Source organism: Sorex araneus, chromosome 5 (assembly GCF_027595985.1).
Source record: "Sorex araneus isolate mSorAra2 chromosome 5, mSorAra2.pri, whole genome shotgun sequence".
In the NCBI taxonomy this organism is placed as follows: domain Eukaryota; kingdom Metazoa; phylum Chordata; class Mammalia; order Eulipotyphla; family Soricidae; genus Sorex; species Sorex araneus.
In genome coordinates this window covers 174640663-174655539 of record NC_073306.1, presented here as the reverse complement: position 1 = coordinate 174655539, position 14877 = coordinate 174640663, and the positions used below count along the sequence as shown (strand labels likewise).

General features: G+C 45.8%; 1 protein-coding gene across 1 annotated transcript; it reads right to left on the bottom strand.

Annotated features, from left to right (window-relative positions):
- Positions 1–779: 779 nt before the first annotated feature.
- SHISA3 (shisa family member 3) lies at positions 780–4519 on the bottom strand. The gene is made up of 2 exons (XM_004608004.2): positions 3862–4519; positions 780–2261 (listed from the first exon to the last, which is right to left on the bottom strand). Exons 1-2 carry the CDS (start codon positions 4136–4138, stop codon positions 1822–1824), a joined length of 717 nt encoding a protein of 238 aa, XP_004608061.1. The 5' UTR covers positions 4139–4519; the 3' UTR covers positions 780–1821.
- Between the last annotated feature and the right edge of the window lie 10358 nt (positions 4520–14877).

Below are 14877 nucleotides of genomic sequence, written 5' to 3'. Positions count from 1 at the left end.
CCAGATAGATAACTAAACTGAAGATCTGTCAGATACAGGGAGACCCAGAGGCCTGAAAAATGGCAAATGTCCTTTCTAAGAAGGACCGGCCAGGGCACTTACTGCCAATTCTCAGTGTCATAAGAAATCAGAAATCTAGACCTCTTGCTTGTTTGTTTACTTTTGGTTTTGAGCCACACCTGGTGATGTCTAGGGCTTACTCCTGGCTCTGTGCTCAAGCATTATTCTAGGTGCTCCTCAGGGGGCCATATGCAGTGCCAGGGATACAACCAGCGTGGGGTAAGTAGCTTACCCCTGTACCGTGAATCTCTGAATTTCTTTGTTTTTGTTGTTTTGGGTTTTGGACCTGGCACTGTTCAGGGGCTATTCCTCCAGGGTCATTCCTGGTGGTGCATGGAGGACCAGGCAGTATCAGGTGTCAAACCAGACTTTCTGTTTGCAAAACATGCACTTGGCCTATTGAGCCATCTCTGGTCCAGAAATCTGCTCTTAATAAGTAATGTCCCAAACTTAAATCTAAGCAAGGCAAAGGGCACGTCTGAGAGTTATGTTGCAGGCTAGAGTCTGCAGGCTGAAACTGCTATGAAAACTCACTTCTTTTGCTCCTACCACAAGCTCTGATGCATTAAGTAGCCATTTTATGTAATTCAAGATAGTGTAGGGTCTTCCTTAATTCATTTCAATGTATGAAGTAAAGAAGTTAAGTAAAGACATACCTTTTTGTTGCAAAGTAAAAGCAAGGAGATAAGAGTCCCAAATAAACACTTTAAAGTTTCAAATAGATTTCACGAAAACATATTTTATTTATTCTAATGCAGCAGGAAATTGTCCAAATATGTAGTCATCAGACTTGAAATTCAGTGGCACTTAAGATATGTAATATTAGACAATTATAACCAACAGGTAGATTTTCAACTCCATGGTTATTAACATAAAAATTACAGTGTGACTATTAGATCATTAGTACCGACAATGTGGTAAATAGATTAAATTACAAATTTTTACATTTGTACATAACTCATTTTACAAATAAATGTTTAAAACCCAACTGCCCAACTTTCATCTAAACTCTAAAAGTCGCTGAACATAAAGTCTGCAATAAATATTCCCTTGTCTGGGAGAAATGCTTTTACATACTGTGTTACAATGAATAGCTGAATAAACATTTCAAATGTTAAACTCCTGCGGTTAGTGGAATCTTAAGTTCTGTAAAAGCTCTTATATTTTAAACAAAATTTAGTTATTAGTTCAAAAAGAAGCAATTCTCATGAGGTTAATATTATTCATGGTTAGGTGCTTTCAAAAAATCATAAAATAAATTGTCACCATCCCCTTAGTTTACTTAGTAGTTAATTTTTAAAGTGAACATTCTATAATTCTTATCAGGTTTTCGATTTTCCTTATTGAGATATATACTCATATTATAACTCATCAAACAACTTATAATGGAAAAAAGAGAACCCATTAGCCCTTTACTAGGCAGTCTGGCGGAATTGTCCAAGAACATGTATTCAGTCCATTTGCAATGTTAAAATTGACGCTGTGTATCTTGAAAAAATAGCCTGCACTGACATGTTATGGCCACCATGTTTTCAAAGCCAAAAAAAGACTGAGCTAATACCAGAATTCGGTGCTTCCACCTAATTCCATTCTGTGACTGAGACCTAAGAACTTGGACAATCACGGTTGCTGTGGATTCCTAGCACTTTCCCCCACAACGTGGCTGTGCTTCCCGGGGGAATTTCCTTCTAAATACTTGCAACAAGCAGCTCTGTGCCTCTCTGGCCTCCTGCTCCGTGGAGGATTCATGTCCGTGGCCTGTCAACTGGAGCCGAAGTCTGGGCAGCTCTTCCCGGGCAGCGGGGGCTCCTGCTGCAGGGGGTAAGCAAAGTACTGGGGTGACACCAGGAACCCAGACGGCTGGGTCAGGTGGATTGGGTGACCTGTGGTATAAGGTGGCGGTGGTGAGGACACCAGGCAGCCTGGCTCCGTCCGGGCCAAGGAGAACCTGCGGATGGAGCCTCCGGTGGAGCTAGAGCTGGTGGCTGTGCTGGACTGCCGGGAAGGAGCCCTGAGATTTGTGGAGGTCAAGATCATGGGCAGGGTCTCTGTCTGGTAGCTGCGGAGCGAGAAGCGGATTGGCTGTTGGGAGGGCTCCTTGGGTCTCAAGCAGGTGCAGCAATAGATGGCCACTAAAGAGCCCAGGATAATGAAGGCGATGAAGATGGAGCCGACGATCAGGAACGGGACGTAGACAGGCTCTACGAGGCAACAACAGACACGCGCAGATGCTCAGACCTGGCTCTCCCGAACTCCAGCCCACTTAGCAGGGGCGTGGGAGAGGGGCCCATAGGACCGCTGCTGTCAGCCCGAGTTCTCAGGGCTTGTAACTGGTAACCTCAAAAGTACAAGTGTAATGCCACTATATCCCTGCTCTTACTAAGGGAGGAAGCCAACGGATACCTTTGTCTCTGTTTACAATTAGCCCTCATACTGCACATCTGGAAGTCAGACCAGAATTTATCCTTCTGTTCATGTACTTCAGGGAGGGCAGAGGCTTTAGGGTTTTGCTCGTGTTTGCTCTTTGGTTACTATTACTTTAGATTTAAATCCAGGGTTTAGGACAGAGGAGATAGTATGGAGCCTTGCACATAGCCAACCCTGGCTCTGGCTCCCAGGAGAGTCTCCTGACCCCTCCAGGAATGATCCCTGAGCACAGAGCCAGGTGTAAGCTGGGTGTGGGCCAGCCCTCCCACCCCCAGTAAATCCAGGATTTTGTGGTTTTATGGTAGGGCACTCAGGACTTTTTGACCTATCTCCAAGGCTGAAAATCCATCTCCTATCCGAAACTTTCCAATCCAATCAAAGAGAACCAAATGTGTTCAGTGGGTCCTGGGGGTGCCACCTGCTCTTAATTGTGCCCGCACCGCCCACCCTAGCACCTTCCTGACCGAAACACCTTTCCCCGCTACACCGGCAACCGCCCCCGCCCTCCCAACACACACCCTAGCACCTTCCTGGCTGCAACACCCTCCCCCGCCTCCCAGCTCCCATCACTCATGTTTTGATTCAGGTGAAACGCTTTGTTAAAAAGCTGGTGTAACGTTCCTCGGCGGGGTCGTGATTTATTCCGCTCTGAAGTGAGCGGAAATTTGACCCGTGTTTTCCGACGTGAGAATAGGAGGCGGAGAAGCCCCTGCGACCCTAGTTTCTAAATCTCCACCTCGAGGACCTGGACTTTTCTGAAAGGCCTGACAATAGGGGGTGGGCCAGCGAGGGTAATTCGATGCAGAGAAATGAAAGAAAAGTTGGGAGAAAGAGGCAACGGTTTAGAAACGGGATACACCGACATAAAAGGGGGAGGGGGGCGGTTGACCGCTGAAGTTCCTAAGACCCGGCGGGCTGCAGATAGTTATGTCCCCTCTCCACAAGCACTTCTCCAAATCCTCGGGTGCGCCATCAGACATCGAACCCGCTCCTCTAAAATGCCAACTCCAGCTTGGCACAGCCCCCAAACCTCCCGCAGTCCCTGTCTGCACCTCCGCAGCACCTGGAAACTACAACGCTCTTAGCCGCGTTGTCTCGGCTGACTCGGTGCAAACTCTTCCCTGGGCCGACCAGCTGGGACCGCGTGCGGCAGGAATCGGGACTGCAAAAGGAACAGCCTCCCCCACCTCCCCTCTTCCCCGCCCCCTTCCTCCACCCAGGACCTAAGACGCGAGCACCTAACTTCTCCCTCGGAACTCCGGTCCCGCCGCGCCCGCTGCACGCAGCCCCAGCCCCAGCCCGGGGTCGCGCGCAGGTTCCCGAGCTCCGCGGCCGCCCTCCGGGCAGCGCCCCCCGGGCTGGGCCTGCACTTACGCGCGGTGATGCCCGGGTGCTCCAGCTCGCCGCGGTCGTTGGTGCAGCTACCCTGCTCCAGCCTGGCGTCGGCCGCGGCGCAGCAGTAGCGCAGGGCACAAGAGCCACAGCAGATGGTGGCGTCCAGCGTGTCGAAGTCCTCCGGGCACTGGAAGCCCTCGTGGTAGTTGCCTTGCACGTCCACCCAGCCGTGGCAGTACTCTCCGGACTGCTGGGCGTCTGCGGGGCTCCAGCACAGCCAGCCCAGGAGGAGGCAGAGCGCCAGCAGCGCCCCCATCGCCCCTGGGCGCCCTGGGCGGCCGCGAGGCGCTGGGACGCAGCTGGAAAACGTAGGGCCGAGCCCGGGTTCGGGGCGCACCGCGGGTCCGCCTCCCCGGGGGCGCGGCGCGACCGACCGCGAAGCCACTCCCGCGCGGTTTAGAAGGGACCGGGGAGGCGGGAGAGAAGGCGCGGAGCACCCCGATGCCCGGGGATGGACATGGTGGGCCGGGAGGACCTGGAGACCGGCCTCGGGAGGCGCCGGCGCTGGCAACTGCAGGGGCCGCTGCTACCGCCCCGCGCTCGGCTCATAATGCTCGGGGCGCGAGGGTCCCGCTCCGGTCCTCGCCCGAGCCGTCGCGCCTGGGACTGGCAGCTCCGGGGCTGAGCCGTCGGCGTGTCCCCCACCCTCCGCCAACCCCACCCCCCTCGGCAGAGCGCAAAGGGAAGAGGATGTGTGGGCCACGTGCAGGTCCCCGCGCCCCCGCGCCCCGCCGCCCCCACCCCTAGCTGTCACGGGGAAACGGAGTTGCGGCCGTCCCGGCCAAGTACAAATGGCCTCCCGCTTTGCTGACAGCTCTGCCTGCAAGGCGTCCTTTAAAAGGGAAGAGGGAGGGAGGGGGAGACCGCGGGGGTTCAGAAAGAGTCCGCCCTCCCGGGGCGCGAAGCCGCAGCTAATCACATCGGGCGCCGAGCGGCCCGCGGGTCCCCAAGCGCTTTCGCCTTCGCGCGCCGCCTCTCCCCGGCCACCAGCTTCCCACCCCCACTGCGCTCCCAGGGATTCAGGAGCAAAACCGAAGGGATCGGGTCCTCCCTTTCCCCAAGTCGTCTCTGGCCCAGACCAGAGAAACCCCTGGAGTGCAGCGGGGGGGGGGTAGGGGGCGAGGAGAGGGAGATAGAGACAGAGAGACAGAGAGAGGGAGCGCTGCTGGATTGCTGCGTGTCTCGGCGCGCGCGGGTGGAGATGCGGGGTGCACTTTTTATTGGGAGTAATAAAACAGGAGAGCGGTCACTGGGGGTTGTCGACTCTTGGGTGTCCCCGGCACATCGGTCTGGGCTCGCTGGCTACTGGGACCGTTAAGAGAATTGCGGACGGTTGAGACGACTTTTCGGGGTCACCAACATTTGCGCTGCGTTTTCCCACCGCCGTTTCCAACCGTCCAAGGCCGTAGCGCACATTTTCACAGGCGCCTCTCTAGGGTCCATCCCATCACCCCTCCAGCCAGCGCTCCGGCCCGGTCCACCACCGCCGCGGGCAGCCAGCAAACGCTCCAGGAGCGCGGCTTCTTCGTTCACGCCTGCAAGGGAAATACAAGGACCAAATTAATGATATTTGAGCAGATCTGAACTTCTGTTCGGGCAAAGAAACACATTTGTTTAAATGATGAGTCCCCTGTGGGCGATTTTCAGGGGCCCTGCTCCTTTAGCCGCCTAAGTGCCTTACGAAACGCTGTTATGTGAAACCTGGGCTCAGTTAAAGAATTTATCTTGACTGCATCCTCCAACTTCCCCTCCTTTACTGCTGTGTGTGTGTATCTCCGCCTATGTGTCAAACATGCAGAATGCCCGTGTCACAAACTCAGTTGTTCGCAAGTGGAGTGAGAGGAAAGGAGTTCTGAGCCGACGCGGAAGTGTACGGTCCACATTCGTGACCGCTGCCCTCGCTTCCCCCATCATTGTTGGTCCGAAAAACTGTTCTCACAAGCTAAATAAAACGATTTCTTTTTTTTTTTAATCGAAGGTCAAGTATACACCAAGTAAAAACTGACTTCTGGTCTTAAACATAGGAATTCGTATTTAGTTAGAAGGCTGTCAAAATAATGCCCAACATTTCAAGTACTAAAGGGGATTGTGTAAATATTTATTGCTCCCTTAGAAATAGATGCTTCTTGGGGACAATCGTAAGCTATTCAGAAACACCAAATTATGCTCAGACTTTGCTTCAAGAACAAAACAATGGGATGCTTTCCTTGGTTTATTTAATCAACTTAAATTAAGCATATGGAACACTGGTTTTTTTGTGGGGATTTCTTAAGGCAGTGTTTTTTATTTATTTTAAAGTTGTGGCCAGTTGTAAAGTGTTTTTACGTTGTTTTTAGGAGTGTTGTTTGACTTGTGTATACCCTGAGCAATTAAGGGAGGAAAGGCATTTAGACCACAGCAAAAGTGAGTTACAGTGATCATAACAAGATGATAAAAACTCCAAAGACATGGTTACAGCTAATAACTTTTCCAGAACCACACCTCTTAACATTATTTTTGTTAAAATGTAATATAAATGTTAAAATTACATCACAATTGCATAAAGTTCTGAAGTGGCAGCAGCGAACAGGACTAGTCCCCAGGGTTCAGTTTCTCTCATTATCCAGCTGTTCTTTGATAGCATTCATATTTTAAAGCGTGATTTGCTGGCGCTTACCTCCCATTAATTATATTCCTCATGCCACGGTGGGGTTCTTTTCCTCAGGACACTAGCTATAATTAATTCCCTCCTTCAAAGCTCCTATCACTTTGACTTATTTAGAGGGCATTTTGCTCAAATTTGATTAAATGATATTTACTAATGGAAAATAATGGCCAAATTTCCCAATGACTTGATCATCTATAGCTCTGAGATGTACAACACGAAGTCGGTTATGCCCTAGGCTTTCCAAACTAGGACCTGATCTGAAATGTTTTTAAACTTTCCCAGGACTTTGAACAATGAGATAAATGAGTTTGACTCCTTGTTATTACAGTCATTCACCAAGTTTGCTCTAACTTGAACTGCAAAACAATTATGTTCACAAAGTGCTCCTTGCCAATACTAAGGGAATATACTCCTTTTTTCAGGCTTATAAATACCAATCTTTTTTTCATCAAAAGGGAACATTTTTTAAAATCCTGAATGAACCCCTCTCCTAGCTTAAGGACTTAGGGTGGGAGACAGGGTGTGGAGAACGGGTAGTTGAAAAAAGGGAATCCACATGAACTGGGATGATATGTAGAGGTTTTAGAAACTCTATATTTTTCCTTTTCTTTGTAACACAAATTCCATGTTTTGGTGAAGAGCACAATCATAAGAGACCATTTCTTTAGCCTATGTTCTCTTGTGGCTCTGCCTCCAGGAAATTCTAGAGGAAATGAGTTAAATGATATGATGTCTGGGATTTGCTATAATAAATGCCAGAGAAAGAGAGGGAAAGGGGGGAGGGGGCGGGAGAAAGGGAAAGAGAGGGAAGGAGAGAGAAAGACAGAGAGAGAAAGAGAGAGAGGAAGGAGGAGGAAGCAAGAAGGGTGGGAAGGAAAAATAAGTGGGGGAAGGAGTAGGGTTGGAGGAAAAACTGAAAAGAAATAGAGAGGGGAAGGCCAGAACCCAGAGCAGTAGTAGTACAGTGGGTAGGGTGCTTGCCTTACAGGCAGCCAACCCAGGTTTTATCCAGCATCCTGTATGGTCCCCCAAACAACACCAGGAACAGTTCTTGAGTGCAGAGCAAGAGGGAACCCTGAGCACTGCTCGGTGTAACATTTCTCCCTCTCCCACTCCCACCCCCATAAAAAGAAAAAAGAGGAGATGAAGATGGGTCTGTGAAACTGAAACACAATGGCAGTTTGTTTGTTGTGTTGATAATTAGCTGGGTGAAAGGTCCTTGTAAGGGGCTGGAGCAATAGCATAGCGGGTAGGACGTTTGCCGTGCACATGGCCTACCCAGGTTTCTATTCCCAGCACCGCCAAGAGTAATTCCTGAGTGCAGAACCAGGAGTAACACCTGTGCATTGCCAGATGTGACCCAAAAAGCAAAAAAAAAAAAAAAAAAAAGAAAAAGAAAAAGAAAAAAGAAAGGTCCCTGTAAAATCAAAAGTAATTAATGCATTAACCAAAAAAAAAAATAACATAGTAAAAATAAATAGAATGCTGGTGTGAGATGCTCTCAGCACAAGATGGTGTCAGGGAGGAGAGGTGAAGTGGACCAGAGCCTACCTGACAGGCAAAATAGACAGCTTCTAGAAGCTGGGCAGCATGTTTATCCAGCACAGCCTGCAGAGCGAGATTCAAAGATAGGAAACAGGAATGAATGCAGAGAATGAGAATGAATGAATGCAGTCCCCACAAAGTTGAGTTGTTGTTGTTGCTGCTGTTTTTTCAAGAAAACCACCATGTTTGAGAGGGGGGACAGTGGCAGGCACAATTGGGGAGCATGCGATGGACATAAATGACACACACATGTAGAGAACGAGCCATGTTTTTAGTGTGCTAGTGGGGACAGAGGGGCTGTATGTGGAGGGCCCTATATTCCTGCCTCCATTCAGCAGCATTGTGGAAGCGTGGAAGGTGTTGCTACATCCCAGTTGGGTGCTCAGGAGTAATCCCTAGAGGGGCTCAGGGAACATACATGGGACAGGGGAAGGAAGTGGGGTCAGCTGCATATACTTCAGACAAGGCAAGTGCCTTACCCCCCCCCACCACCACACACACACACCGTACTATTTCCTTGGCCCTATTCTGTTTGTTCGTTGTTTTTTGTTTGTTTGCTTGCCTTTTTTCTTCTCACCAGACTCCATCTAAAGTTTCTGGGGTTCACTCGCTTATGTCTTTGCTTGTTTGTTTTTATGGGTAAGAAGGAGCACCAAATGGCAAAACTTTTATTTGATTACAGTGGAAATAATTAAATTGAATAAATGACAAAATGTTCGTTCTTCCGATGCATTTACCATGACTTGCAGGAACTTTATGATAGGGTGTCTGACTTTTGCAGTCATTTACCCCCTTTTTTTTCACTACTGCATCTTGGAAGCTAACAGAGCCAGGTACATGGTAGTGCTTAGTCAACCCTGAGTAAAAAAAAGACTGATTAAGAACCTGGACCACTGATGAAATATAATGAAACACTGGCTTGTGATTCATTATGAGGTACAGCTACAGAAAGAGAGTACTAGGGGCTGTTTTGGTGAAAAGTAGAGAAAATTTCTGGAGCAGAAGACATTGGAGAGTCAATTCCTAGTGATTTGATTGCAAAAAGGCACACCCAAGCTGTTCAGGGAGTTGACACTACCAGAACAGAGTATTCACCGTCCTGATGGACATAGGGATGGCACTTGTCCAATGAACAGCACCATGATTCTGAGAACATTAGCCAGCACATTCAAAAGAATCTCTGGCTTTAAGTCAGACAAGTCTGGGGTTTAGGGACCCTCTTTCTGATCTTGTGACCATGAACAAGGTTATCTCCACTGATAGAACCTCAGCTCAGTGTCTCTCTCAAATGAGGGAGAAAATAATACCTACCTTGAAGGACAGTTGTACAGTTTCAAAACAAAACATACAGCCAAGAGGGCTTAGAGAGCCAGAAGGCATGACCCACCACCAGCTGGTTTGAATCTATAGTCAAATAATCACGGTAAGTTTCCTGCTAACCTGAATAGGCCTGTGCCCTGATTCATTGGAACAGATTATTTACAGATATCCATCATTCATTCCCTTATTCATTCAATATGCCCATGCGTGACTCTGGCCATGGAACATTGATTATTCATTTTTGGAATTGTTCTCCTGAGACATGTCCCAAAGCTAAAAGCATAGAAGACCCAAGAGGGTGTCAGATGATCACAGCCCAAGGACTGGGCTTCTGGACAGCCTCATTTCAGCTGGCTTTCTACAAGGTATAGGCCTAGGCACAGGTGGGCATTTAATAAGTATCTGATTAGTGTGTGATTCCTTAGTATGTCAGTAGAGATTTAATTATGAACATGGGCTCCTGGCACCATTCCAGGGTATGTATAATGGAATGCAATTTTTCAGGGTGAAATATAAATTAAATTAATTGGCATCCATATTTAATTGAAACTTCCTTGACAGTAGATGGATTCTCTCCCAATGCTACCCCTTTCTTAGAAAGGGGCATTTCCTTCTGAGTGTTTTCACACTGAAAATGGGCCAGCTCAGGTTCCATGGTTCCCCATGGACTGGCTTTCAGCAGGGTTTAGAGCCTCATAGAAAATGGACTGGAAAGCAGGAAGTTGTGACTTAGTGGCCATTTGGGGGCTTGGGTTTTGGCTTTTGTTTGGTTGGTTTTTGGTTTTTTGAGAAAATGAAGTATTTAGGAAGAAAGAAAAAATTACAAGTTTCTTGAGTTACTTCTGTCTTCCTACTCTCCTTTCAACTGTCATAACAATGTTTTGAAAAATCCTGTTACTCTTAATGTACGGAATCTTTGAAAGCTGTATATAATTGCTGTCAAAGGTCCCTTTTGTTTTTAAAGTTGTTTTTATTTTTTAAATTTCTCCGTTTCAAAATGCCTGTATTTGCCTAGTTCTTTTGATAACCCCAAGGGCCCAGGACGGAAAGGCCCTAATTGCCACCCTTCTGACTCCCATTAGCTTCCCGTGTCTCAGAAACACAGAGGTGAACTGGACCTTGATTTGCAAACACCTGCTGTGAATCATTTGAGGGCATCAGCCTGGGAACTTGGTGTAACAGAGACAAATACGCAACATGAAAAGTGAACTCAATGTCATACTCAATGTCTCCTCCAGCAAATGGGTCACTTGTGCTAGCTTTTTAAATACCCTTTTGTCTAGCCTTCCAGCGTCTTCATTCTGTGCGTAACCACTCATCCTACACAACACTCCTCTATTCTTCTCTGATGTATTTTTTGTAACCAAAGAAAGAAGAAAACTAGTCCTATCAACATTTTTGCAGGGGAAAGTGTGGCTTCTCCACTTCTTCATGTATCCCATGTAAGTGAAATTACACAGTATTTTTCTTCTCCTAATGACTTCTCCACTTGAATTGCTTATGGCATATTTAAAGTTGTCTGCTTGGTCAGTCTAATTTAGTTTAATGCATGAAAACCTAGAACTTATTACATTTTTTTTGAGGTGCTGGTGATCAAGCACAAGCAATGTAAGTGTTCTGTTGTTAATGATATGCTATCTCACTCCCACCCTTCCCTTCCTATTTTTTTTTTGGTATTCAGTAAGTCTTCGGGAAGCGAGTTGTTGTTGTTTGTTTGGATTGTGTTTTTTATTTGCTCATTTGTCTTTTATGGTTGGTTTTTGATTTTTGGAGCACACCCAGCAGTGCTCAGGAGTTATTCCTGGTTCTGTGCTCAGGAGCAACCCCTAGAAGTGCTTGAGGGAACAGAGATGGTTCTGGGGATTTGAAATAAGGAACTGGGATCTTCAGGCTTGAGGCTTTAACCTCTCCCTGTATTCTCTCCAGCCCAGGCAGGATTCAGTAACTCTTGACTGCCATAGACTGTCTCTTCCAGCTAGAATTTAGTTGTTTGACAATCATAACTCCCTTGAAACCAGGGAAAATATAGGAAATAATCTTCACTGCTCATGACCCAAGTCACAAAGTCTACTGCTAAAATCTGCTTACTTTATTGATAAGGGAGTGATTTATACAAGGCCTATCTTTCTACTTATGAATATACTATATATCTAGCCTGCCTTTTTCTTGGCTTGAGCAAAATTACTCCCTGGCATTCTATTAATAGCATAACACTTTCCCCCAGTCCATGTGAGTCTTGAAGGACTGTCAACCACAGTTGGAAAGGCTCTCACCCCAAGCCAAAGTTTGATAGTAAAGAAAGAGTCAGACTCCCTTTATCTCCCCGAATCTTGTGACTGATTTAAGGGCGTGCACATAACCTAGGTCTGACCAATCACAGTATTGAAAGCTGATATGTGAGGGTTACATGAGTCACAGAAAATGGTCCCTGACTTGTGAAGTTGTCTTAACAAACAGGGTCAAATTACAGAAGCAAAGGAAAAGCAAAAGGAATATTTTTAAATATTTGGATTATGCAATCTCATCCTTAAAGTTTTCACTATCATGGTCTTCCCTGATATATGAGACCATCTGTTGGGTGAATCATGAAATCAATGTAATGGGACATGAATGGCTTTTATTTGAAATACAGAATACATCACATAAAGTAAAAGATAGTTTGACATTTTATTTTAGGAATACAGTTAAGTATGTGTGTTCTGGATTGATGGGTATGATAAAAGCATTTTAAAGTCACTGCTTAAGACTAAATTGCATCATGACTTTGAATAAGTAGAAAAGCCAAAATGGTTAGCTCATTCTTTTAAAAAATATTATTTTTTAATGAATCACTGTGAGATACAGTTACAGACTTACAAACTTTTGTGCTTACATTTCAGTCATACAGTGATTGAGTACCCATCCCTCCACCAGTGCCCATTCTCCACCACCAATGTTCCCAGTATCCCTCCCACTACCCCAACCCCATCTCCCACCCCCAGCCTCTTTGGCAGGCAGATTTCTTTTTATTCTGTCTCTCTTTTAGGGTGCTGTGGTCTGCAATGCAGATATTAAGTGGGCATCATGTTCGGTCTATAGTCTATTTTCAGCACACATCTCCCATCCCGAGCAGGTCCTCCAAGCATCCTTTACTTGGTGATCCCTTCTTTATCTGAGTTACCTCTTACCCTAGCATGTGAGGCCGGCTTCCAAGCCGTGGAGCAATCCTCCTGGTCCTTATCTCTACTATTCTTGAAAGGAAATGTAGCTATTTTAACTATTATAACTGAATCTTTCATTCAGACCTTGACATGTAAGGTGTGCTGATGTGTGTGTGTGCGGGGGGGGGGGGGGGGTTGGTCATCTTGCATGGATTTAAAATAGTTGATTACAGGTATATCAGACTAGTTTAACACTTTGAGTAAAACTAGAGTTTAGTTCTTTGAGTTAGTCATTCAACTGGTTTAATGTCATTCTTGATCAGGGCTCTTTGACCCCTTCTTATCCCTAGGTATAAGGGACGGAGAAAAATGTTTGCCACAGTTTGTGAGGGCAGAAGAGAGAGTCTGGAATCGACCTATTATGAAGAGTACTTGTTGTAGGGGTGCTGGGTGGGACCTGGCTTCTGGATCAGCCCACTGAAGAAGTCTGATGTTGGCGGCGGAGTGTGGTTCATTCTGGGAAGAATCCCTGGCCCTCCTCTGCCTGGCCCCACCTTGACTCTCAGTGGGGCAATGACTCTCTCCATCTTCCCCACCCCAGACTCAGATGAGACTTGTTTGGAGGCGTCCATCCTGGTCCTTAGCAACCAGAAGTATCAGCCTTTTAGCATTTTAGATTCCTGTACAATATACAGAAGCTAAAATTCCAGACTAGCCCAGTCTGTCCCTCTCTGCCTATGCATTCCTTCTTGTACTGGCTTATTTTTGTGGGCCGCACGCGGCAGAGGGCAGAAATACCACTGCTCAGTGCTCAAGGACCACTTGGGAAAGAATATAGTGCTGGACATTGAAGCCGGTCCTCCCATAAACAAAGCCTATGTTCCAGCCCTCTGAGATGTTCCTGCCATTTTAACTAGCGTCCTCATACTGGACAAGGTCCAGTTAGAAAATCCTCAGGGTTCTCAAAACTATTATCTCTCTATGGACTTCAAAAATAAAATCCCATATTAATCATTAAACCTTGCACTTGACATTTTCTTTCCTTGATTTCCTGTTTTAACACCTTCTGAACACCCCAAGGTAAATGTATGCCTTTGGCTGACTAGGGGAAATTGAGAAATGTTGTTTAAAATATTGACATAATCCGCTAAATATTATCCTTTTACAAGAATAATTTATGCTTGTAATTATTATCACATATGGTGGTCAGCTTGAAATACACTTGGGTATTTTAAATACTCAGTGTCTGTACACATAAACACTCACATACACTGCATTCTTGGTATTCCCACCACGATATTTTGGGATAATTCCTTGTCATTATTTATAAGATTGGGTGGGCTTTTATAAGCATGGTAATAGCTCCACTCCTCAGTCTAAAAAGAAACTTCTAGGCTGAAGACAAAGAAAATGTGTTCTTTTAGATTAGTGGTCAGCAATCTTTTTCTGTACAAAAGCCAGAGAGTAAATATTTCAGACTCTGAGACCATGTGGTCTCATCATAACTACTCAGCTCTGATGTCCTGATGTCGCACACAGAAAGAGACACATGCAAACACAAACAAATGGAAATGGCTGTGCTCCAATGAAATTTTATTTTTGAATACTGGAATTTGAATTTATGCACTTTGCACTTGTCATGAAATACTTTTTGGTGTTTCTAAAACTTTAATATGTAAAACCCTTAGAAATTTACAAGAAAAAGCACACAAACCCATCAAATAATGGGAAAAAGAAATGAACAGAAACTTCCTCAAAGAACAAATACAAATGGCCAAAACGTACATGAAAAATGCTCTACATCACTAATCATCAGGGAGATGCAAATAAAACAAATTGTAATATAATAATTCATACCACAGAGATTGGCACAAATGAAAAAGAACAAGAACAACCAGTGCTGGCATGCATGCAGGGAGAAAAGGACTCTAATTCATTCTGCTGGGAATGCTGACCAGTCTAGCCTTTTTGTAAAACAATATGGGCATTCCCAGAAATCCCATCTGCATTTCTATGTTCATTGCAGCACTATTCACAATAACCTGAATCTGGAAACAACCTGAGTGCCTGAGAACAGATAACTGGATTGGTACACCTACACAATGGAATAGTATGCAGCCATCAGAAAAAACTAAGTAATGAAATTTGCTTATAAATGGATAAACATTGAGAATATCATGCGGAGTGAAATGAATTGAAATGAGAGAGACAGACAGAATGATTGCACTCATCTGTGGGATATTAAAAAAGTGTAACATAAGGCTAATCCCACGGACAGTAAAATAAGGGCCAGTAAAACTGGTCTAGGGATGGAAGCTTGCCACATGTAGAAGTACGGGGGGG